The 24,623-nt window shown below is 37.8% G+C and overlaps 1 protein-coding gene across 2 annotated transcripts in view; it reads left to right on the top strand.

Moving 5' to 3' along the window:
- SLC2A13 (solute carrier family 2 member 13) overlaps positions 1-24,623 on the top strand; it is a 462,624-nt gene that overhangs the window by 104,558 nt on the left and 333,443 nt on the right. For both annotated transcript variants that reach the window (XM_082635385.1, XM_082635384.1), the window contains exon 3: positions 1,822-2,030. In XM_082635385.1, coding sequence (XP_082491511.1) covers positions 1,822-2,030 — 209 coding nt within the window. The remainder of the gene's footprint in view (positions 1-1,821; positions 2,031-24,623) is intronic.

Here is a 24,623-nt window from a genome sequence, read left to right as displayed (position 1 = left end):
AGAGGCCAGAAATACGCATTTGTGTGAGCTGATCTCTCTAGTTCTCATCAGATGAGTCTTCAGAAGAAAAGGTCTGGTCATATCTAGAGTAACAAATAGTTTCATTGGAAAGAATTTCTGTGTAAGTAACTTTGCAGAGCTAAATGATCCAGTAGAGTTGCTGCATAAAATGTTACTATATGAGTGTGAAACAGTTTTCTGTTTAGTTTATATAGACAGTTTTGATATATATAGCTGTTTTTGTATCTTTTCATAAAACATTTACTGAATGCCTACTGTGCAAGATACTTTATAAGGTGCTATGCTGAATATAAAGTTAAATATGCAGTCAAGTGAAATAGGTAAATAATTTATTATAATACAAGGTATAATGACATAAATAGAGGTTAAAAATGTTTTCTAGGTGAGCAGAGGAAGGAGTGATTAAGTATTGGTGTAATTATCAATACTTATGGATTAAAGTATGAAACATGTCTAATAAGATTTCCTTTAATATTGTAGGTAAGTGATTCATTTAGTCATTCATAAACACTTTGTTCACTTTCTAAATCTTAGTTAATTTTTCTGAGTGTATTTATAGCTACTGTTTGAGTAGGAGGTACTCTTAACACCCATGTAGCAATTGTGTTTTGTTTTTCTGCTCTTTTTGGAAGTAAAATGAAATTGCCTGGAAAATAATAGACCTATTCACAAGATATGTGTCTTGCAAGACTGCTATACTTTTGGTTTGGCATGGCTTAAAAGTTAGACCAGCTTTGAAAAGTGTATTGAGTCAGGTGAATTCTCGTTGATTTATGAATACCAGTGAGTATGGGTTGTTTATGTAATCAGGACTGGCCTTCTGAGCTCTACCACCATAAATCCACCATGGAAAATATTCTGGGAACTTGGATCAGTAGAAAACATCCAGGTGTCCTAGATTCATAGAAGCCACCAATTTAAAGAGACCTTGAAGTTTATGTAATCTAACTCAGTTTGAAAAGATTGAGGACTAGAGGTATTAGGAGATTAGTCCAGTGGTCAGAATAATTTGGAGAGATCTTTGATATTGATATGCTCATATTGCTATTTTTGTTATTTCTCTAGTAGATTTAAAGTGCTATGCTTATTTGTTATTTAGAATTTTGTCAGTCATTAAGAATAGATATTTGAAGAAGATGACAACTTAAAACATTAGCAGCTTTTTCATATTTCTAGTCACTTTAATAATGATTATTAGCATCTGACTTCATATTTTTTCTGCTATTGGCTGCTATGTGCTTTCCTAACTCTCCCTCCACCCCCCCATTTTTTGTTAAGTAAAGTGCTTTTTTGTCTAAAAAAAACGATGCTTGATGGCAAAATGAAATCATAACTAATCATTTACAGAGAAGAAATAACTGTAAAGCAATAAATCTGGGCACTTATTTTAATGAAAAGTATATCTTTTAAACAGATATCAGAGAGTTTTGTCTTAGCCCCATTTTTATATTGTAAATTACAGAATTATATTAGTATTAGATAGGAATGGTGATTTTGGTGTTTTGCATGTTGTGTTTGGTTCAGAATGCCTATCCAAAATGATCGTGACTTTTGTCCATTCTTTTTCATTGTAATTTGTGGGAGAGATAAAGAAGAATCAGATTTTTTTCATTTTTCAATTTTTCACTACAATATAAAAATATCTTTTCTGGTGAAACACACATGCATATATGATAAAAAGAAAATAATTCTAATTTTTACCATTATGTGTTATTCCTAATGTGGTGAACACAAACCTTTACTCATACTCAATGCTAATAAGACCACATTTTACAACAATGTATTGATTTCTTATTGCAGGTACATGCTGGGACTTGCAGCAATTCCAGCAGTTATACAGTTTTTTGGCTTTCTCTTTTTACCTGAAAGCCCTCGATGGCTTATTCAGAAAGGACAGACTCAAAAGGCCCGTAGAATTTTATCTCAGATGCGTGGTAACCAGACCATTGATGAGGAGTATGATAGCATCAAAAACAACATTGAAGAAGAGGAAAAAGAGGTTGGCTCAGGTATGTGGATTTTATACATATATGAATTTTAAAACTACGTAATAGTTTTACTTATAAATTATATTCTTTTAGTATTATTTAATGTCTCTAAATGATGAAGTGGTTTAATATGTATAACTAAACCAAAATAAATATATTTTAATTTTAAAAGCAATATAATAATGTTATAAAAGAATGAAGAAAACACTGCCATAATGCCACTGTCCTCAAATAATTACTATTTTTATTTCTGTAATTTCTTTTATTTTAAGTCAGATATACTTGACACAGTTGTCATTTTGAGTGTGGGGACATTTTTTGGGTATATGTATATTTTACATATAAATATTTAATATATAAATATAAGTATGTATTATTGACCTTCTATATTAAATAAAAATTCAGTTTGGGGCCTCCCTCGTGGCGCGGTGGTTGAGAGTCCGCCTGCCGATGCAGGGGATACGGGTTCGTGCCCCGGTCTGGGAGGATCCCATATGCCGCGGAGCGGCTGGGCCCGTGAGCCACGGCCGCTGGGCCTGCGCATCCGGAGCCTGTGCTCCGCAGCAGGAGAGGCCACAACAGTGAGAGGCCCGCATACCGCAAAAAGAAAAAAAAAAAAAAAAAAAAAAATTCAGTTTGAACTATTGTCAAAATAAATCACTTTAGTAAAATTAAATACCTTGTTTACATGTGTTACATTAATTTCCATACTAATTTTTATAAAGACTAAGAATACCTTCATATACTAGTTATGGAACAATTTTTCATTTCCCTGTTTTCATTAAAATGTTTAATTGTCTAATCACAATTTAACCATGTCAGAAACCAAAAAAAGCATGGTTCTGGTTAATTTATGTTGATGAATTTATTTTCAGAGAAGAAATCATGTAGGGATTTAAAAATTCTCAGGCAAGATCTGTAGTCTTGACAGTCTGATTTGGGTAAGCGATTTGCCAGATGGGAATGATGGGAAAAGGTAGACATTTTACAATTCCCTGCTGGATTCACATTCCCCAAAATTGTTTCATTTTCTCTCAGTCTTCCTTCTGCCTCTACATTAATTGGTTGTTCAATGGAGATGCTTACTTATATTAGTCAAATTATTTTTCATACCTGAGAAAATGCCAAACACACACACAACCCTTTATTGATATATGTCATACACAAGTCTTGGAAGGTCTGTTCAGTCACTCTTACTATCTTTTGGTAGAGCTGAAGAAGCAATAGAATGAACACTCTGCAGAAACTGGTCACTGTGGTAGCCACACATGGTTTGACTTACATATACACAGTACATGATACTTACATACACAGTGTGATCTTATTACCTCCTTGCTCAGACGAAAGCCCCTAGATAATTGTGAGCGCACTCTAGGTGAAGGTCATTTTTGGCAAAAAGTTTCTGAGTATATACCATGTGCCTGGCATTGTCAGCATTTCCTATACTCTGCACATTAGTGCAAGTATTAAAGAGAATTTTGTTTTAACAAAATTAATTCACTTAGTGAGTTCAAGATTGTGTTAATTTTTAAAATACAATTTTAAGTGTCTATTTAAATTACAAATAACTTCTTACATGCTTCTGTCTAAATTCCTCTCAGTAGCTGCTTGAATGAAATCTGAGATTGTTTCATATTGTAATCAGTAATGTAATGTAATTACATGTAATCAGTATACTTGAAACCCATTTGCTAATAATGTGTGAGTGGAAATCTTTTCAGAGTATTAGGTTATATTAAATACTACTTAGAACATAAGTTTTTATTACTTATGTTAAGGATAGAAGCAACAACTTAATAAAAAACACCTCTTGTTTAGGAGTAGGGATACCACTGACTTTACTACAAAGCATTGAACATGTAGCTTCACTTTGACTACGTAAAAAGTTGTCTGACTGGTCTAGCCATGCAGTTGTTGATGATGCACGCTGTTTGAGTCTCATGACTATTTGGAATGTGTAACCAAATGGGTTTTTAGAAACTTGAGGTAGATAGGATTGCAGTTATTTGTGTCTGCTTTAGTTTTTATTAGACGTCTTTGGGAACTAAGTAGGGCACTATTTTACATATACCTATTGGATATAGATAAAATAGTTAGCTATTTACCTATTTCCTCATATTGCTTTATATGCACATTTGGCACAAGTCTTTTTAAAAAAATTATATACATAAAATTTATTTGTTATGCATTACACATTGATAGAAAAAGTAAAGGCAGATATCACTTCAAAGACAAGGTGGCACCAATCTTAATACCATAATATTATCCACTGAATCCTAATTTGTCTTATGCTTGGGTAAATATTGTAAACTTTGTAACTAATAAGATTAATATTTTTTCCATTTCTGGATTTGTATTATTTGTGTACTGTCATCTTGCTTAATTTTAAAACTAATCTCATGTTCTTTTATAAAGGTAAAGAATTAATAGCATTATGGCATGAATGCACACAGACAGTTTTGCCGGGGTTACACAAGCACCAGTAATTTGGGGCTTCATTTTTGTGACTGATAAATTTGACCACAGTATAACATATTCTGCACAGTATGAATTTTATTGCATCGTTTACATGTCAGTTCAGTTGGAAAATAGAGAGTAGTGCTAGGACTTTTGTTACAAACCAGAAGGTCCTGCCCTCAGTCACTTTACATTTGAAAAGATAGGCTAGATGGACAATTACACATGGAGAAACAGCTAACTTTGAAATAACAAAAATGTTCTGGCTCAGAGAACAGTCAGCCATTGTGTTGAAGGGTTAGAGAGTGACTTGTGTTAATCTGTCCATGGATTCTGATGAGGTGAATTTTGAACCATGACTTCAAGCCCAGGAACTCTGAGTAGTGGAGGGCAGTTGCTTGGAGGGACGAACCTTGTCCTAGGCACCATAAAATACTCAGCTATTCCAGGAGGGTAGAAAATAGTTGTTTAATACGACCACCTTTCCTTTTGGCAGAAGTGTTTTATCATCAGACATGGTGGCTTAGTTACCTGCTACCTGTGAGCCAAATAGGTCTGATTCCAGATCAGTAAACGATGTCCTTCTCTCAGAGTTTCCAGTGGATTTGTGACTTGTGACTATTATGGTACTTGGTTATGTGACACTCCTCTATTTGTAGATTTTTTTTCCTTGGTTACTTGAGTTTAAATTTGACCTCTTTGAGGAAAATAGGCATAGCTGCTGAACTATATATTAATTGTTTTGATGTGTGAAATGTCAGTGTATATGGGACTTATTTACTTCCTGTTTCAAAACATACTTTATGACTTTATGTAGTGAATATGGTGGCTTCTCTGACCAGGTCTGCAGGAGAAGTGAGGCTCATAGGCCATGCTGTGGAACAGGATTGGGTTATAATGGGATTTCATCTCTTCTTCTGCACATGACATAAATGTCGACCTCTTTAGCATGTGATTTCTCCACTATAAGGGAAAAAAGGCAGTTTATGGGAAAAGAAGCAAACACTTTTCATTTGTGTTCAACACTGTTTATACATCCTGTAGGACTAATAAAGTGAGACTAGAAGAAACGACAGCTTGGTTGGGAAAGCTCTCGGAATTGGGAGACAGGGAAATGAAAGACTTGTCCTGGCTCCATTCCAAACTTGTAATCCTAAAAGGATTTTGGGGGGAGCACTGAACCTCAGTTTTCTATTAGGTTTGTAAGAAAAGAGAACCAGATTTTAACAGCTCCACAGTCTGACTTTTTAGTTTTAAAAGTCTGTGAGAAATGCCTGTTTTAAAATTTCTGAACACTGGAACTTCCCAGGTGGTCCAGTAGTAAAGAATACGCTTTCCAATGCAGGGGACGCAGGTTTGATCCCTGGTCAGGGAACTAAGATCCCACATGCCGCAGGGCAGCTAAGCCCACACGACACAACTACTGAGCCCACGTGCCTCACCTAGAGAGCTCCCCGTGTGCTGCAAACTACAGAGCCCATGTGCTCTGGAGGCTGCGCGCCACAACTAGAGAGAAGCCCACGTGCCACAATGAAGATCCTGCGTGCAATTAAGACCCGACACAGCCAAAAAAAATAAATAAAATAAAATAAAATAAAATAAAAATTCTAAATATTATACAAGAGTCTTTCATTCTGAAATACTTATTGAGTGACACTCAATAAATGTGGGGATGTGGCAGTAAGTAGATAGACAAGGTTCTGGCCCACTGGGAAGAGGCACACAACTGATAAATAAAAGAGTAAATAATTACCAGATAACTACAAATTGTGGTAATTGCTTTGAAGGAAACAAGCAGGATAATAACATATTTATAGAGGGACTGAAGAGGGGCTACTTTAGGTGGGATAATTAGGAAACGCTTCTCTGAAGAGGTGAGTTTGAATGGTGATAAAGAATCATCAATGTAGAGAACTAAAGGGAAGACTGTTCCAGGCAGAGGGAACAGCAAATGCAAAATTATACATATTGTTAAGTTACCAGATTAATTTTCTTGTAACATTTTGATTATATATATACATGTACATGTACCAGAGTTTAAAGACATTTCTGTAATAACTAACTGTACATCTTTATCCCAGGTTGTCAAGCCAAAGCTTGGGATTAGTAGAGACACAATTACTACTTTAAGAATTAAAAGCACATTTGAGTACAAAATCATATACCATTTCTAACATTTTGTTGCTTATCTCTTATGGTTTATCTTACTAGTTTATTTCATGTTGCATAGATGTGGAATAGAGTCATGACTCGTATGTACATGCGCACTTAGGCTACTTCCAAGTCTAGGCTATTGTTAATAATGCTACAGTGAACACAGGGGTGCATTTATCTTTTTGAATTAGTGTTTTGGTTTTCTTCGGGTAAATATCTGGAAGTGAAATTGCTGGATCATATGGTAGTTCTATTTTTAGGTTTTTAAGGAACCTCCATACTGTTTTCCACAGTGGCTGCACCAATTTACATGCCCACCAACAGTGTGGAAGTGTTCCCTTTTTTTCCACATCTTTGCCAACATTTGTTATTTGTGGTCTTTTTGATGATAGCCATTCTGATAGGTGTGAGGTGATACCTCACTGTGGTTTTGCTTTCCATTTTTCTGATGATTAGTGATGTTGAGCATCTTTTCATGTACCTGTTGGTCATCTCTGTGTCTTCTTTGGAAAAGCGTCTATTCATGTCTTTGACCCATGTTTTAATTGGGTTGTTTGTTTTTTGATATTGAGTTGTATGAGCTATTTATATTTTGGATATTAATCTCTTATTGGTCATATCATTTGCAAATATTTTCTCTCATTCTGTATGTTGTCTTTTCATTTTTTCAATGGTTTCCTTTGCTGTGCAAAAGCTTTTAAATAGGTCCCATTTGCCTAAGGTGACAGATCCAAAAACATTGCTTTGATTTATGTCAAAGAGTGTTCTATGCTTTCTTCTAGAAGTCTTATGGTTTCCAGTCTTATATTTAAGTCTTTAATCCATTTTGAGTTTATTTTTGTATATGGTTTGAGAAAATGTTCTAATTTTATTCTTTTACATGTAGCTGTCCAGTTTTCCCAGCACCACTTATTGAAGAGACTGTCTTTTCCTCATTGTGTGTTCTTGCCTCCTGTGTCATAGATTGACTGACCATAAATGTATGAGTTTATTTCTCTGTATTCTGTTCCATTGATCTATGTGTCGGTTTTTGGGCCAGTACCATACTGTTTTGATGACTTTGTAATATAGTCTGAAGTCAGGAAACATGATACCTCCAGCTCTGTTATTTTTCTCAAGATTGTTGTGGCTTTTCAGGGTCTTCGTGTTTCCATACAACTTTTAAAATTACTTCTTTTATTTCTGTGAAGTATGCCACTAGTAGTTTGATAGGGATTGCATTGACTCTGTAGATTGCCTTGGGTAGTATGGTCATTTTAACAATATTAATCTTCCTGTCCATCAACATGGTATATCTTTGCATCAGTTTGTGTCCTCTTCCATTTCTTTCACAGTGTTTTATAGTTTTCTGAGTACAGGTATTTTATTTCTGTAGTTAAATTTATTCCCTAGGTATTTTATAATTTTTGATGTGATGGTAAATGGGATTTTTAAAACATTTCTCTTTCTGATATTTTATTTTTAGTGTATAGAAATGCAACATATTTCTATATATTAAATTTGTATCCTGCTGTATTTAAACTTCACTGTATTAATTGATGAGCTCTAGTGCTTTTTCAGTGGTGGCTTTAGGGTTTTCTATGTATAGTACCATGTCATCTGCAAACAGTGACAGTTTTACTTCTTCCTTTCAAATTTGGATTCCTTTTATTTCTTTTTTCTTGCCTGCCGTGGCTGGGACTTCCAATTCTATGGTGAATAAAAGTGGTGAGAGAGGGTATTCTTGTCTTCTTCCTGATCTTATAGGAATCCTTTCAAATTTCACTGCTGAGTATGATGTTAGCTGTGGGTTTTTCATATTTGGTTTTATCATGTTGAGCTATGTTCTCTCTATACCCACTTTGTGGAGAGTTTTTATCATAAACGGATGTTGAATTTTATCAAAAGATTTTTCTGCATCTGTTGAGATAATCATATGATTTTTATTCATTTTTTTAATGTGGTTTATCACATTAATTGATTTGTGGGTATTGAGCCATCTCTGGGATAAATCCCATCTTGATCATGGTGTATGATTCTTTTAATGTATTGCTGGATTTGGTTTGTTATTATTTTGCTGAGGACTTTTGCATCTATGTTCATCAGTGATAATAGCCTGTAATTGTTTTTCTTGTTTTTGATATTTCTGTCTGTTTTTGGTATCAGGGTGATGCTGGCCTCATAGAATGAGTTTGGAAGCATTCCTCCCTCTGCAATTTTTGGGAATAGTTCAATAAGGATACATGTTAACTCTTCTCTAAATGTTTGGTAGAATTCACCTGTGAAGCCATCTGTTTCTGGACTTCTGTTTGTTGAGAGTTTTGATTATTGATTCAAGTTCATTAATGGTAATCAGTCTGTTCATATTTTCTATTTCTTTCTGGTTCAGTTTTGGGAGATTGTACATTTCTAGGTGTTTGTCCATTTCTTCTAGATTATTCATTTTATTGGCATATAATTGTTCATATGATCCTTTGTATTTCTGTGGTGTCGGTTGTAAGTATTCCTTTTTACATTTCTGATTTAATCGATTTGGGTCCTCTCTCTTTTTTTGTTGGTCAGTCCGGCTTAAGGTTTATCAATTTTGTTTATCTTTTTAAAGAACCATCTCTTCATCTCATTGATCGCTTCTATTGTTTCTTTGGTTTCTATTTTATTTATTTCTACTCTGGTCTTTGATTTCTTTCCCTCTACTAACTTTGGGTTTTGTTTGTTCTTTTTCTAGTTCCTTAGGGTTAAGGTTAGGTTGTTCATTTGAAATTTTTCTCATTTCCTGAGGTTGGCTTGTATCACTATAAACTTCCTTCTTAGAACTGCTTCTCCTACATCCCGTAGATTTTGGATCATTGTGCTTTGTTTTCATTTGTCTCCAGGTTTTTTTTTTTTTTTTTCTCCTTTCATTTCTTTTTCCATCCCCTCACTTCAGTCTGTGTGTGTCTTAGATCTGAAGTGAGTCCATCGTAGATAGCATATATATGAGTTTGTTTTTGTATCCATTCAGCCACTCTATGTCCTTTCATGGGAGCATGTTGTCTATTTAAATTTAAAGTAATTATTGTTAGGTATGTACTTACTGCCTTTTAAAAAAATTGTTTTGGGGTAGTTTTGTAGTTATTTTTTGTTTATTTCCTCTGCTTTTGTTCTGTGCCCTTGTGATTTAATGACTGTCTTTAGTGTTATGCTTTGATTCCTTTCTCTTTTTTGTTTGTATCTATTATAGGTTTCTGGTTTGTGGTTACCATGAGGTATATTTATAGCAATATATGTATTCATATATATATATATATATATATATGATTATTTTAAGCTGCTGATCTCTTAATTTCAAATGCTATTTAATAATCCTGCATTTTATTCCCCTTTCCCAGGGTTACTTTTTTTGATGTCATATTTTACATATTTTTGTTTTGTGTATTCCTTAACTACTTATTGCAGATACAGATGATTTTACTAGTTTTGCCTTTTAACCTTTTTACTGACTTTGTACATGGCTGATTTACTACCTTTACTGTATTTTTGCCTTTACCAATGAGCTTTTTCTTTTAGTAATTTTCATGTTTCTGGTTGTGGCCTTTTCTTTTTTGCTTAGAGAAGTTCCTTGAACATTTCTCGTAAAGGAGTTATGATGGTGCTGAACTCTTAGCTTTTGCTTATCTGTAAACCTTTTGATCTCTCCATCAAATCTGAATGAAAGCCTTCCCGGGTAGGTATTCTTTTTTTTTTTTTTTTTTTGTGGTACATGGGCCTCTCACTGTTGTGGCCTCTCCTGCTGTGGAGCACAGGCTCTGGACGCGCAGGCTCAACAGCCATGGCTCACGGGCCCAGCCACTCCACGGCATGTGGGATCTTCCCGGACCGGGGCATGAACCTGCGTCCCCTGCATCAGCAGGCGGACTCTCAACCACTGCGCCACCAGGGAAGCCCCCCGGGTAGGTATTCTTTGATATAGGTTTTTCCCTTTCATCACTTTAAATATATTGTGACACTCCCTTCTGGCCTGCAGGGTTTGCAATGAAAAGTCAGCTGATAGCCCTGAGGGTCCCAAGTCTAGTGTCTGTGCACTGATGTGTGGTCCTTGGTCCTAGGCCCTCTGGTGGACATGGCCATGTCCAGGAGTGGCTATGGGCTCAAGGGGTCTTAACGCAGCCTTCCTGCTTTTGGGGGGCTGTTTCCCCTCCAGGCTAGTTGCTTGGCCTGAGGCGTCCCAGTATAGGTGCTTATAGCCTAGTGGGCAAGGCCAGGTCCCTAGGCTGATAAGCTAGAGGGAGGGCTTGCTAGCACCACTGTCCATGTGGTAGAACAAGCTCCCCCAAATGGATACTGCCAGTGTCTGTGTCCCCAAGGTGAGCTCCAGTTGCCTCCTGCTTCTTCTGGAGATTCTCCAAGATCAGCCTGCATCTGACCCAGGGTCCTTTAAAATTACTGTTTCTGCCATAGGTCTCTGAGCATGTGGTGTGTGTGCCCTTTAATAGTTGAGTCTACGTTCCACAGCCCCCTGGCTCTCCTGAATGTAAGCCCTACTGACCTTCAAAGCCAAATATCCTGGGGGCTTGTTTTCCCAGTGAGGGACCCTCTGCAATTGTAATTATCCTCCCATTTGTGGGTCGCCCACCCGGAGGTGTGGGTCTTGACTATACCTCTGCCTCTCCTATCCATCTCATTGTGGTTTCTTCTTTATATCTTTAGTTGTATTATATTTTTTTCTGGTAGGTTCTGGTCTTTCTCATCAATAGTTGCTCTGTAAATGGTTGTAATTTTGGTGTGCCCATGAGATGAGGTGAGCTTAGGGTCTTCCTACTCCACCATTATGGACAAGATCTCTTCATTTTTTTTTTTGTTTTTTTAAATGGAGGTATAATTGACATATAACTTTATATTAGTTTCAGGTGTACAGCATAATGATTTGATATATGTACATACTGTGAAATGATCACCACAATAAGTTTACTTAACATCCATCACCACACATAATAAAAAACTTTTTTTTCTTAACTTTTTCAATTTCTTATCCAGCACCAGAGAACACGTATTTTTCTAAGGTGGTGTCAAAGGAGAGTGAAGGCTGTTGCTGACATGCTTAGCAGAAGAACCCCTTAGGCAGGGCTCAGGGAAAGTATGAAATAAGGCACCATCTCTGCCACTCCCTTCTGGGCTCTACAGTGGGGGATTAAGGCAGGATCATTGGAGGGAAAGTGTAAACAAAGAAAGCTTTTTCTCCCTAGAGAAATATCCAGATGTTGATGTTAGAACCATTACAGAAAGACCAGGGAAAGTGTTTTGGGAGCATGGAGTTGTCAGGGCAGCTTCAGTGCAACAACAGATTGATAAAGGGAGCCAGGCAAGGGGGAGACTGAGTCCAGACCTCCGGTGGCAGGGGCAGCCTCCTGCAAATCTGTTCATCTGTTTACAGCACATGGTCATTCTCAGGAATTTAAAACTGTATATGGACTTTCTTTTAAGGAAAAAGCTTTTTTTGTGTGTCCTGTCTATCTATCTATCTATCTATCTATCTATCTATCTATCTATCTATCTATCTGTCTGTCTGTCTATCTATATACACACACACACACACACGTATATATATACACACATATATATATATGTATATATATATATATTTTACAGTTAATATTGCCTAGGTCACCTAAACCACAGATACTTCCAAAATTGATTTATTTCATGTAAAAGTGTCACTGAGAAAGCTGGCCCGACCCTTTGGGCACTAAAATCTTAATATTTAGGTATACGTGAGAAGTAGCAGCCTAGAGGCACTAACTAATGCTTTAAACTGAAATTAGATCCAGGCCTACTGGTTGCTAGTCACTATTGTAGTGCATTCAGGGTTACCTATGCAGTGTATAATCTTTGCAGAAACATTTACATCAAGAAGATTTACATTGTTTAATTGTATCAACAAATCAACTCAGTAATCTGGGAGAAGGTTGGCTCTGTGTTTTCCCTTTGTTGGGTAGTTTAATCTCTAGCCTGGAAAGGAAGAATATTGTAGGGTAGAAAATTTATTCAAGACCCTCCTGTGAGTTCGTTTTTTAAAACCTGGTTTGATTTACCTCTAGCTCTTTGGGGGTCACATCTATGGTGTACAGGAAAGAACAGCTGCACCTCTCTCTTTTTTCCCTCCAGTAATTTTACAATTAGGTCATCAAGACTCATATCCTTATAAGTCAGTTTCTTTTCCTGTGAACTGATATTGTTTGTGGTCATTACAACAAATCATGTTCTGCAGAGAGGTCAGAAAGTGTAGATATATATCATCGATTTTGATAGAAGTCCTTACAAAAGTTTCTTTAGAAATCTAATTCCAGCCTAATGACATTGCAGTGGAATGCTCATTGCAGGTGACATCTGCTGCACTTAGAACAAAGTGTCATTTTTCCTAATATTTCTGGTAGTTTTGTTTATATTTCCTTCGTGTGATAGTACAGTGCTTTCTGACCCAAAGTAATTGCATGTATGCTATTTACTGGGTGAACTTGAAATAGATATTAACAAATTGTTTCTCAGCAAGATGACAACCAATTTTCCACATGTAGGCCAAGAAAGCATATCTATATCTAATATTCTAGAGGTTGTCGCAAAATTGCCCAAATGGTCAATGTGTGAGGTTGTTATACATATCTCCTATGGTAAAAGGTAGATTAAAATAAAAGATCAAGTAAAAATCTGCTTTAATTTTCTCTCCTTGTGTTAACAAGCTGTAAGCTGAAGGATTATTAAAACAATATATAATTCTATTGTCCTTTTTTTTTAAAATTTTGATGGCTGTGTCAGGTATTAGTTGTCACACACGGGATCTTCGTTGCAGCGTGTGGGCTTCTCTCTAGTTGTGGCGTGCGGGTTTTCTCTTCTCTAGTTGTGGCGTGTGGGCTCCAGAGAGCATGGGCTCTGTAGTTTGTGGCATGCAGCCTCTCTCATTGAGGTGCCCGAGCTCAGTAGGTGTGGTGCACAGGCTTAGTTGCCCCGTGGCATGTGGGATCTTAGTTCCCCAACCAGGGATTGAATCTGCATCCCCTACATTGGAAGGTGAATTCTTTATCACTGGACCACCAGGGACGTTCCTCAGATTTTAGTTAAACTTACATTTTTAGGCATCATGACTTATTTAAAAGAACCTCTATTTAATTCAACATAGCTTTAAATAAAGGTTGCTTTGGATTTTCTAAACTCCAGAGAATTTTTAAAATCATAAGCAGAATTAGAGTAGTTCTTAGACAAAGAGATAAGGAATGGCATAGAGAAGATTTTCCACTCGGCAAATCACAGGAGAAGCAAGTACTTTTCACATTACCTATAGCCTTTCAAGCCATCTTCACTGATTTGTATTGAAAATGCAGATTGTCTTAGGAAGTTGATAGGTAGTACTTGATGGTTCATCCTTCTACTTTCTTGCTACAATGTACCTAAATCCATATTTCATTAAAAAAAAAAAACATGCTAAAGGAGTTTCGATTGTGTCAAATTTTTCCTTTTTACTCCTATACATTGTGAAGTTTTTCTGTATTTAATACAAATAGGAGGAGAAAACCCAACAAAGTACACTTCAAAAGGAATATAGTTATTGAGTTGCTGCTTTAGGGCAGTTCATTTCCAACTTAACACTAAACCCATCATTCAGCACAAGTGATAGTCTGGTTTGTAAATAAAACTCTGGTCTGGAGTTTTTTTCCTTGAGCAAAGACAAGCTGTTGTGCCCTTTAAAGGTTACCTAGTGTGTGGAGAAGCTTAGAGGAATATTCTGAAGAAAACCCAATTATCTCCATCTCAAAGGGGAAGGCACATGGCCACTCTTGAATGTCGGGACTTTTTAGTGATAACAGGAAAGTTCCATTGATGGGCTCTAGAATCACAATATTAATAACCATGTCGTGTGGTATCTGAAGAACCTTACCTATTAACAAATATCAGAAGAGATCTTCTCGAATGTTTCTCAAAGATCGAAGAATTACTCTTAATTTTTTCTATCGCTTTATTTTTTTTTAACATCTTTATTGGAGTATAATTGCTTTATAATGGTATGTTAGTTTCTGCTTTATAACAAAGTGAATCAGCTATACATATATCCCCATATCTCCTCCCTCTTGCGTCTCCCTCCCAGCCTCCCTATCCCACCCCTTTAGTAGTCACAAAGCATCGAGCTGATCTGCCTGTGCTATGTGGCTGCTTCTCACTAGCTATCTGTTTTACATTTGGTAGTGTATATATGTCCATGCCACTCTCTCACTTCGTCTCAGCTTACCCTTCCCCCACCCTGCGTCCTCAAGTCTATTCTCTACATCTGCATCTTTATTCCTGTACTGCCACTACGTTCTTCAGAACCATTTTTTTGCCTTTTTTTAGATTCCAAATATGTGTGTTAGCATACGGTATTGGTTTTTCTCTTTCTGACTTCACTCTGTAGGACAGACTCTGTGTCCATCCACGTCACTACAAATAACTCAATTTCATTCCTTTTATGGCTGAGTAATATTCCATTGTATATATGTGCCACATCGTCTTTATCCATTCATCTGTCGATGGACACTTACATTGCTTCCATGTCCTGACTATCGTAAATAGAGCTGCAGTGAACACTGTGGTACATGACCCTTTTTGAATCTTTCTGACTTCACTCTGTAGGACAGACTCTGTGTCCATCCACGTCACTACAAATAACTCAATTTCATTCCTTTTTATGGCTGAGTAATATTCCATTGTATATATGTGCCACATCGTCTTTATCCATTCATCTGTCGATGGACACTTACATTGCTTCCATGTCCTGACTATCGTAAATAGAGCTGCAGTGAACACTGTGGTACATGACCCTTTTTGAGTTATGGTTTTCTCAGGGCATATGCCCAGTAGTGGGATTGCTGGGTCACATGGTAGTTCTATTTTTAGTTTTTTAAGGAACCTCCATGCTGTTCTCCATAGTGGATATATCAATTTACATTCCCACCAACAGTGTAAGAGGGTTCCCTTTTCTCCACACCCTCTCCAGCATTTATTGTTTGTAGATTTTTTGGTGATAGCCATTCTAACTGGTGTGAGGGGATACCTCATTGTAGTTTTGATTTGCATTTCTCTAATGATTAGTGATGTTGAGCATCCTTTCATGTGTATGTTGGCAATCTGTATACCTTCTTTGGAGAAATGCCTGTTTAGGTCTTCTGCCCTTTTTTGGATTGGGTTGTTTGTTTTTTTGATATTGAGCTTCATGAGCTGCTTGTAAATTTTGGATATTAATCCTTGGTTAGTTGATTCATTTGCAAATATTTTCTCCCATTTCAAGCGTTGTCTTTTCGTCTTGTTTACGGTTTCCTTTGCTGTGAAAAGCTTTTAAGTTTCATTAGGTCCCATTTGTTTATTATTGTTTTTATTTCCATTTCTAAAGGGGTGGGTCAAAAAGGATCTTGCTCTGATTTATGACATAGAGTTTTCTGCCTATGTTTTTCTCTGAGTTTTTTTTTCTTTTTTTAAAATTTTTTTATTAGTTTCTGCTTTATAACAAAGTGAATCAGTCATACATATACATCTGTTCCCACATCCCTTCCCTCATGCATCTCCCTCCCTCCCACCCTCCCCATCCCACCCCTCCAGGTGGTCACAAAGCACCGAGCTGATCTCCCTGTGCTCTGCGGCTGCTTCCCACTATCTATCTACCTTACGTTTGGTAGTTTATTTATGTCCATGCCTCTCTTTCGCTTTGTCACAGCTTACCCTTCCCCCTCCCCATATCCTCAAGTCCATTCTCAAGTAGGTCTGTGTCTTTATTCCTGTTTTACCCCTAGGTTCTTCATGACTTTTTTTTTAATTCCATATATATGTGTTAGCATACGGTATTTGTCTTTCTCATTCTGACTTACTTCACTCTGTATGACAGACTCTAGGTCTATCCACCTCATTACAAATAGCTCAGTTTCGTTTCTTTTTATGGTTCTCTAAGAATTTTATAGTGTCTGGCCTTACATTTAGGTCTTTAATCCATTTTGAGTTTATTTTTGTTTATTGTGTTAGGCAGTGTTCTACTTTCATTCTTTTACATGTAGCTGTACAGTTTACCCAGCACCACTTATTAAAGACACTTTCTTTTCTCCACTGTATATTCTTGCCTCCTTTATTAAAAATAAGGTGACCATATGTGCGTGAGTTTCTCTCAGGGCTTTCTATCCTGTTCCATTGGTCTTTATTTCTGTTTTTGTGCCAGTACCAGACTGTCTTGATTACTGTAACTTTGTAGTATAGTCTGAAGTCAGGGAGCCTGATTGCTCTGGCTCCATTTTTCTTTCTCGATTGCTCTGGCTCTTCAGGGTCTTTTGTGTTTCCATACAAACTGTGAATTTTTTTGTTATAGTTCTGTGAAAATGCCATTGGTAGTTTAATAGGGATTGCATTGAATCTATAGATTGCTTTGGATAGTAGAGTCATTTTCACAATGTTGATTCTTCCAATCCAAGAACATGGTATATCTCTCCATCTATTTGGATCATCTTTCATTTCTTTCACCAGTGTCTTATAGTTTTCTGCATACAGGTCTTTTGTCCCCTTAGGTAGGTTTATTCCTAGGTATTTTATTCTTTTTGTTGCAATGGTAAATGAGAGTGTTTCCTTAATTTCTCTTTCATATTTTTCATCATTAGTGTACAGGAACGCAAGAGATTTCTGTGCATTCGTTTTGTATCCTACTACTTTACCAAATTCATTGATTAGCTATAGTAGTTTTCTGGTAGCATCTTTAGGATTTTCTATGTATAGTATCATGTCATCTGCAAACAGTGACAGCTTTACTTCTTCTTTTCCAATTTGGATTCCTTTTATTTCTTTTTCTTCTCTGATTGCTATGGCTAAAACTTCTAAAACTATGTTGTATAGTAGTGGTGAGAGTGGGCATCCTTGTCTTGTTCCTGATTTTAGTGGAAATGGTTTCAGTTTTTCACCATTGAGAATGATGTTGGCTGTGGGTTTGTCATATATGGCCTTTATTATGTTGAGGTAAGTTCCCTCTATGCCTACTTTTTGCAGGGTTTTTATCATAAATGGGTGTTGAATACTGTCGAAAGCTTTTTCTGCATCTACTGAGATGATCATATGATTTTTCTCCTTCAGTCTGTTAATATGGTTTATCACATTGATTGATTTGTGTATACTGAAGAACCCTTGCATCCCTGGGATAAACCCCACTTGATCATGGTGTATGATCCTTTTAATGTGCTGTTGGATTCTGTTTGCTAGTATTTTGTTGAGGATTTTTGCATATATGTTCATCAGTGATATTGGCCTGTAGTTTTCTTTCTTTTTGGCTTCTTTGTCTGGTTTTGGCATCTGGGTGATGGTGTCCTCGTAGAATGAGTTTGGGAGTATTCCTCCCTCTGCTATATTTTGGAAGAGTTTGAGAAGGATAGGTGTTTAATATTCTCTAAATGTATGTTAGAATTCGCCTGTGAAGCCACCTGGTCCTGGGCTTTTGTTTTTTGCAAGAGTTTTGTTTTTTTGTTTTTTTTTTGTTTTTTTGTGGTATGCGGGCCTCTCACCGTTGTGGCGTCTCCCGTTGTGGACCGCAGCCTCCGGACATGCAGGCTCAGCGGCCATGGCTCATGGGCCCAGCCGCTCCGTGGCATGTGGGATCTTCCCGGACCCGGGCACGAACCCGTGTCGCCTGCATCGGCAGGCAGAGTCTCAACCACTGCGCCACCAAGGAAGCCCATGTTGGAAGATTTTTAATCACAGTTTCAATTTCAGTGCTTGTGATTGTGCTGCTCATATTTTCTGTTTCTTCCTGGTTCAGTCTCGGAAGGTTGTGCTTTTCTAAGAATTTGTCCATTTCTTCCAGGTTGTCCATTTTATTGGCATGTACTTGCTTGTAGTAATCTCTCATGATCCTTTGCATACCTGCATTGTGAGTTGTTGCTTCTCCTTTTTCATTTCTAATTCTGTTGATTTGAGTCTTCTCCCTTTTTTTCTTGATGAGCCTGGCTAATGGTTTATCAATTTTGTTTATCTTCTCAAAGATCCAAGTTTTAGTTTTATTGGTCTTTGCTATTGTTTCCTTCATTTCTTTTTCACTTATTTCTGATATGACCTTTATGATTTCTTTGCTTCTGCTAACTTTGGGTTTTTTTGTTCTTCTTTCTCTAATTGCTTTAGGTGTAAGGTTAAGTTGTTTATTTGAGATGCTTCTTGTTTCTTGAGGTAGGATTGTATTGCTATAAACTTGCCTCATAGAACTGCTTTTGCTGCATCCCATAGGTTTTGGGTCGTCGTGTTTTCATTGACATTTGTTTCTAGGTATGCACTGATTTCTTCAGTGATCTCTTGGTTATTTAGTAGCGTATTGTTTAGTCTCCATGTGTTTGTTTTTTTACAGATTTTTTCCCATAATTGACATGTAGTTTCATAGCAATGTGGCTGGAAAAGATACTTGATATGATTTCAATTTTCTTAAATTTACCAAGGCTTGATTTGTGACCCAAGATATGATCTATCCTGGAGAATGTTTCATGAGAATTTGAGAAGAAAGTGTATTCTGTGGTTTTGGGATGGAATGTCCTATAAATATTAATTAAGTCCATCTTGTTTAATGTATTATTTAAAGCTTGTGTTTCCTTATTTATTTTCATTTTGGATGATATATCCTTTGGTGATAGTAGGGTGTAAAAGTCCCCTACTATTATTGTGTTACTGTCAGTTTCCCATTTTATGGCTGTTAGCATTTGCCTTATGTATTGAGGTGCTCCTATGTTGGGTGCATAAATATTTACAATTGTTATATCTTCTTCTTGGATTGATCCCTTGATCATTATGTAGTGTCCTTCTTTGTCTCTTGTGATAGTCTTTATTTTAAAGTCTATTTTGTCTGATATGAGAATTGCTACTCCAGCTTCCTTGTGATTTCCATTTGCATGGAATATCCTCTTCCATCCCCTCACTTTCAGTCTGTATGTGTCCCTAGGTCTGAAGTGGGTCTCTTGTAGACAGCATATATACGGGTCTTGTTTTTGTATCTATTCAGCCAGTCTGTGTCTTTTGGTTGGAGCATTTAATCCATTTACGTTTAAGGTAGTTATAGATATGTATGTTCTTATTACTATTTTCTTAATTGTTTTGGCTTTTTATTGTAAGTCTTTTCCTTCTCTTGTATTTCCTGCCTAGAGAAGTTCCTTTAGCATTTGTTGTAAAGGTGGTTTGGTGGTGCTGAATTCTCTTAGGTTTTGCTTGTCTGTAAAGGTTTTAATTTCTCCGTTGAATCTTAATGAGGTCCTTGCTGGTTAGAGTAATCTTGGTTGTAGGTTTTTCCCTTTCATCACTTTAAATATGTCCTACCCCTCCTTTCTGGCTTGCAGAGTTTCTCCTGAAAGATTAGCTGTTAACCTTATGGGGATTCCCTTCTATGGTATTTGTTGGTTTTCCCTTGCTGCTTCTAATATGTTTTCTTTGTATTTAATTTTTGATAGTTTCCTTAATATCTCTCTTGGCATGTTTCTCCTTGGATTTATACTGTATGGGAGTCTTTGCGCGTCCTGGACTTGATTGACTATTTCCTTTCCCGTATTAGGGAAGTTTTCAACTATAATCTCTTCAAATATTTTCTCACTCCCTTTCTTTTTCTCTTCTTCTTCTGAGACTCCTATAATTCAAGTGTTGGTGCATTTAATGTTGTCCCCGAGGTCTCTGAGACTGTCCTCAATTATTTTCTTTATTTTTTCTTTATTCTGCTCTGCAATAGTTATTTCTACTATTTTATCTTCCAGGTCACTTATCCGTTCTTCTACCTCAGCTATTCTGCTATCGTTTCCTTCTAGAGAGTTTTTTATTTCATTTATTGTGTTGTTCATGTTTGTTTGCTGTTCAGTTCTTCTATGTCCTTGTTAAACGTTTCTTGTGTTTTCTCCATTCTATTTCCAAGGATTTTTATCATCTTACTATCATTACTCTGAATTCTTTTTCTGGTAGCCTGCCTATTTCCTGTTCATTTGTTTAGTCTGGTGGGGTTTTGCCTTGCTCCTTCATCTGCTGTGTGTTCGTCTTCTCATTTTGCTTAAGTTATTGTGTTTGGGTCTACTTTTCGCTGGTTGCATGTTCGTACTTCCCATTGTTTTTGGTGTCCGCCCCCAGTGGCTAAGGTTGGTTCAATGGGTTGTGTTGGCTTTTTGGTGGAGGGTAGTGGTGCCTGTGTTCTGGTGGATGAGGCTGGATCTTATCTTTCTGTTGGGCAGGACCGCGTCTGGTGGTGTGTTTTGGGGTGTCTGTGACCTTATGATTTTAGGCAGCCTCTCTGCTAATCAGTGGGGTTGTGTTCCTGTCTTGCTAGTTGGTTGGCACGGGGTGTCCAGCACTGTACCTTGCTGTTTGTTGAGTGGTATTCGGTCTTAGCATTGAGATGGAGATCTCTGGGAGAGCTTTCACCATTTGATGTTATGTGGAGCCGGGAGGTCTCTGGCGGACCAATGTCTTGAACTCGGCTCTCCCACCTCAGAGGCACAGGCCTGACACCCAGCCGGAGCACCAAGACCCTGTCAGCCACATGGTTAGAAGAAAAGGGCGAGAAAAAGAAAGAAAGAAAGAAAGAAAGTAAGAAAAATAAATAAATAAATGAAATAGTTATTAAAATAAGAAATAAAAAAATTATTAAAAAGTAATAAAAAAAAAGAAAACAAAGAAAGAAGAGAGCAACCAAACCAAAAAACCAATCCACCTATGATAACAAGTGGTAAAAACTATACTAAAAAAAAAAAAAAAACAGACAGAATCTGAGGCCAAATGGTAAAAGCAAAGCTATACAGACAAAATCATACAAAGAAGCATACACATACACACTCAGAAAAAGAGACAAAGGAAAAAAAATGTATGTCTATATATTTAAAAAAAAAAGGAAGGAGCAACCAAATCAATAAACAAATCTACCAATGATAATTAAATCTAAGTACTAAACTAAGATAAACATAAATCCAGAAACAAATTAGATGAAGAAAGCAAACCCCAAGTCTACAGTTGCTCCCAAAGTCCACCGCTTCAGTTTTGGGATGATTTGTTGTCTATTCAGGTATTCCAGAGATGCAGAGTACATCAAGTTGATTGTGGAGATTTAATCACTGCTCCTGAGGCTGCTGGGAGAAAGTTCCCTTTCTCTTCTTTGTTCGCACAGCTCCTGGGGTTCAGCTTTGGATTTGGCCCCGCCTCTGTGTGTAGGTCGCCTGAGGGCATCTGTTCCCGTCCTGTCTGGATGGGTTAAAGGAACAGCTGATTAGGGGGCTCTGGCTCTCTCAGGCTGGTGGGAGGGAGGGGTATGAAATGCGGGCGAGCCTGCAGTGGAAGAGGCTGGCATGACGTTGCAACAGCCTGAGGTATGCTGTGTGTTCTCCTGGAGAAGTTGTCCCTTGATCATGGGACCCTGTCAGTAGTGGGCTACACAGGCTCCCAGGAGGGTAGGTGTGGATGGTGACTTGTGCTTGCACACAGGCTTCTTGGTGGCTACAGAAGCAGCCTTAGCATTTCATGCCTGTCTCTGGGGTCCGTGCTGATAGCCGTGGCTCACGCCCATCTCTGGAGCTTGTTTACGCAGTTTTCTGAATCCCCTTTCCTCGCGCACCCCGAAACAATGGTCTCTTGCCTCTTAGGTAGTTCCAGACTTTTTCCTGGAATCCCTCCCGGCTAGCTGTGGCGCACTAGCCCCCTTCAGGCGGTGTTCACGCAGCCAACCCCAGTCCTCTTACTGGGATCCGACCTCAGAAGCCCGAGCCTCAACTCCCAGCCCCCGCCTTCCTCAGCAGGTGAGCAGACAAGCCTCTGAGGCTGGTGAGTGCTGGTCGGCACCAATCCTCTGTGCGGGAATCTCTCAGCTTTGCCCTCTGCACCCTTGTTACTGTGCTCTCCTCCGTGGCTCCAAAGTTTCCGTCCCGCCAGCCCCTGTCTCCGCCAGTGAAGGGGCTTCCTAGTGTTTGGAAACTTTTCCTCCTTCACAGCTCCCTCTCACTGGTGCAGGTCCTGTCCTTATTCTTTTGTGTCTGTCCTCTCTTTTTTCTGTTGCCCTACCCAGGTACGTGGGGAGTTTCTTGCCTGTTGGGAAGGCTGAGGTCTTCTGCCAGCATTCAGTAGGTGTTCTGTAGGAGTTGTTCCACATGTAGATGTATTTTGATGTATTTGTGGAGAGGAAGGTGATCTCCACGTCTTACTCCTCCGCTATCTTGAAGGTCCCCTTTTTCTAACGTTTTAAAGTCAGTTTGTATTGGTAGATAGAGTAGGCAAATAACATTAATTTTCTCCTCCTATTACCACTGTACATCAAGCCCTGCAAACCCTTTGGTTTACCCAGTGAGAGTGATTTTTAATCAGTTAACTTTAACAAATTTAACTAATTAAAGTATTGAATTTAACAAATTATTTAATTTTTAATCTTAGTGAACACTTACCACAGGTGTTTACATTTCAGTTAACTTACTTATCGGCGTCTATATTGCTTGAAATGTAGTAGCCTTTGATAAGGAGATGTGTGCTTGGCAGGATAGACTGAGGAGAAAAATACTAGGTTTATGAAGCTACATCAATAATAAATTGCTGTAGAATTGTCTCACATTTTTCGTATAGTTTTTTCCTCCCTGAAATTTTCAAGATATTTCTTTGAAAATGATTCCCACTGCACGTCTTAGAATAAACCTTCAAAATACTTTTTTTAAAAAGATAAAGGCCAATAAATGTTCTTTTCTAGGGGTTGGAGGAGACCCAGAGACTTTTTTTTTTTTTTTTTTTTTTGTTTGGCTGCGTTGGGTCTTCATTGCTGTGCGTGGGCTTTCTCTAATTGCAGCAAGTGGGGGCTGCTGTTCATTGCAGTGTGCAGGCTTCTCATTGCGGTGGCTTCTCTTGTTATGGAGCACAGGCTCTAGACACATGGGCTTTAGTAGTTTTGGCAGGTGGGTTCAGTAGTTGTGGCTTGCGGCCTCTAGAGCGCAGGCTCAGTAGTTGTGGCACACAGGCTTATTTGCTCCACGGCATGTGGGATCTTCCCAGACCAGGGCTCGAACCCATGTCCCCTGCATGGGCAGGCAGATTCTTAACTACTGCACCACCAGGGAAGTCTGAGACCCAGAGACTTTTAAAACCAGCTTTGCATAAAAGCAAAGACCTTTTATACTGCTGTCTTATTCATATTTAAATAATAATAGTGTGAAAATGACAGTAGCAATAACTATTTACTGAATGCCTAGTTCTGTAAATGTTTCATGTGTGCACACACACACACACATTCTCTCTGGTTCTTAAAACAACCTTAAAAATTAGACATTATCATCCATATTATACTGAATAAATGAACAGCTGTCAAAGTCAAACATCTAGGAAATGAAAGAGGCAGGATCTGAGCCGCACGCCACCACCTCTCAAGCCTTTCTTTATTCCACTTGGCCAACTGTGCATGTCATGCCACTTCTGTGCTATGCAGTTTGGTTGCAGATGCTGAAAAAATAAATTAGACTTAGTCCTTGCTCTTAAGAAGCTTAGAACTTTTAAAATTTCCTTAAGAATGTCTTCCTTTTCTAAAAGAAAGAAAATAAAACAACCTGAAAATATATAAACAAGACAACCCACAGAGTCAATTGGCAAATTAATTTAATTCATTTGCTTTCACCTTGAGAGCATATTTCCCATCAATTCCCTCTTCTCCACTCTTGATGTCATTGCCTGTGTTGGGTTTCTTCTGTTCATCTTCTCTGCTTGGGTAATAGGTAACAATGGCTTCCACTGGTCTTCTTGCTTCTGGCATCTCCCCCTCTTCATTCACTTTCCCAAAGGCCTCCAAGGGTTGTCCCAACACACAGACAACATCATGTCCCTTTCCTTCTCAGAAAAACATTTCTTAACTTGTTATTAAATTTTCTTTAAAATATACTTTCAGTTTTCCTTTCCAGTTTGTTTCACTAGAGCCGCCCCCATTGACTGAGAGCCTCCTGATTCTCAGGGCAGGGAGTTGATGACTAGGTTGGAGGTGGGGTAGAGTGGGACACACCCTGAGATGGTCTGGGTGGAGTTCCTGAGCTT

This window comes from Mesoplodon mirus (assembly GCF_964341445.2).
Source record: "Mesoplodon mirus genome assembly, chromosome: 11".
Taxonomy (NCBI): domain Eukaryota; kingdom Metazoa; phylum Chordata; class Mammalia; order Artiodactyla; family Ziphiidae; genus Mesoplodon; species Mesoplodon mirus.
Note: the sequence above shows the minus strand (reverse complement) of the source record. Positions and strands in the feature narration are given on the sequence as shown.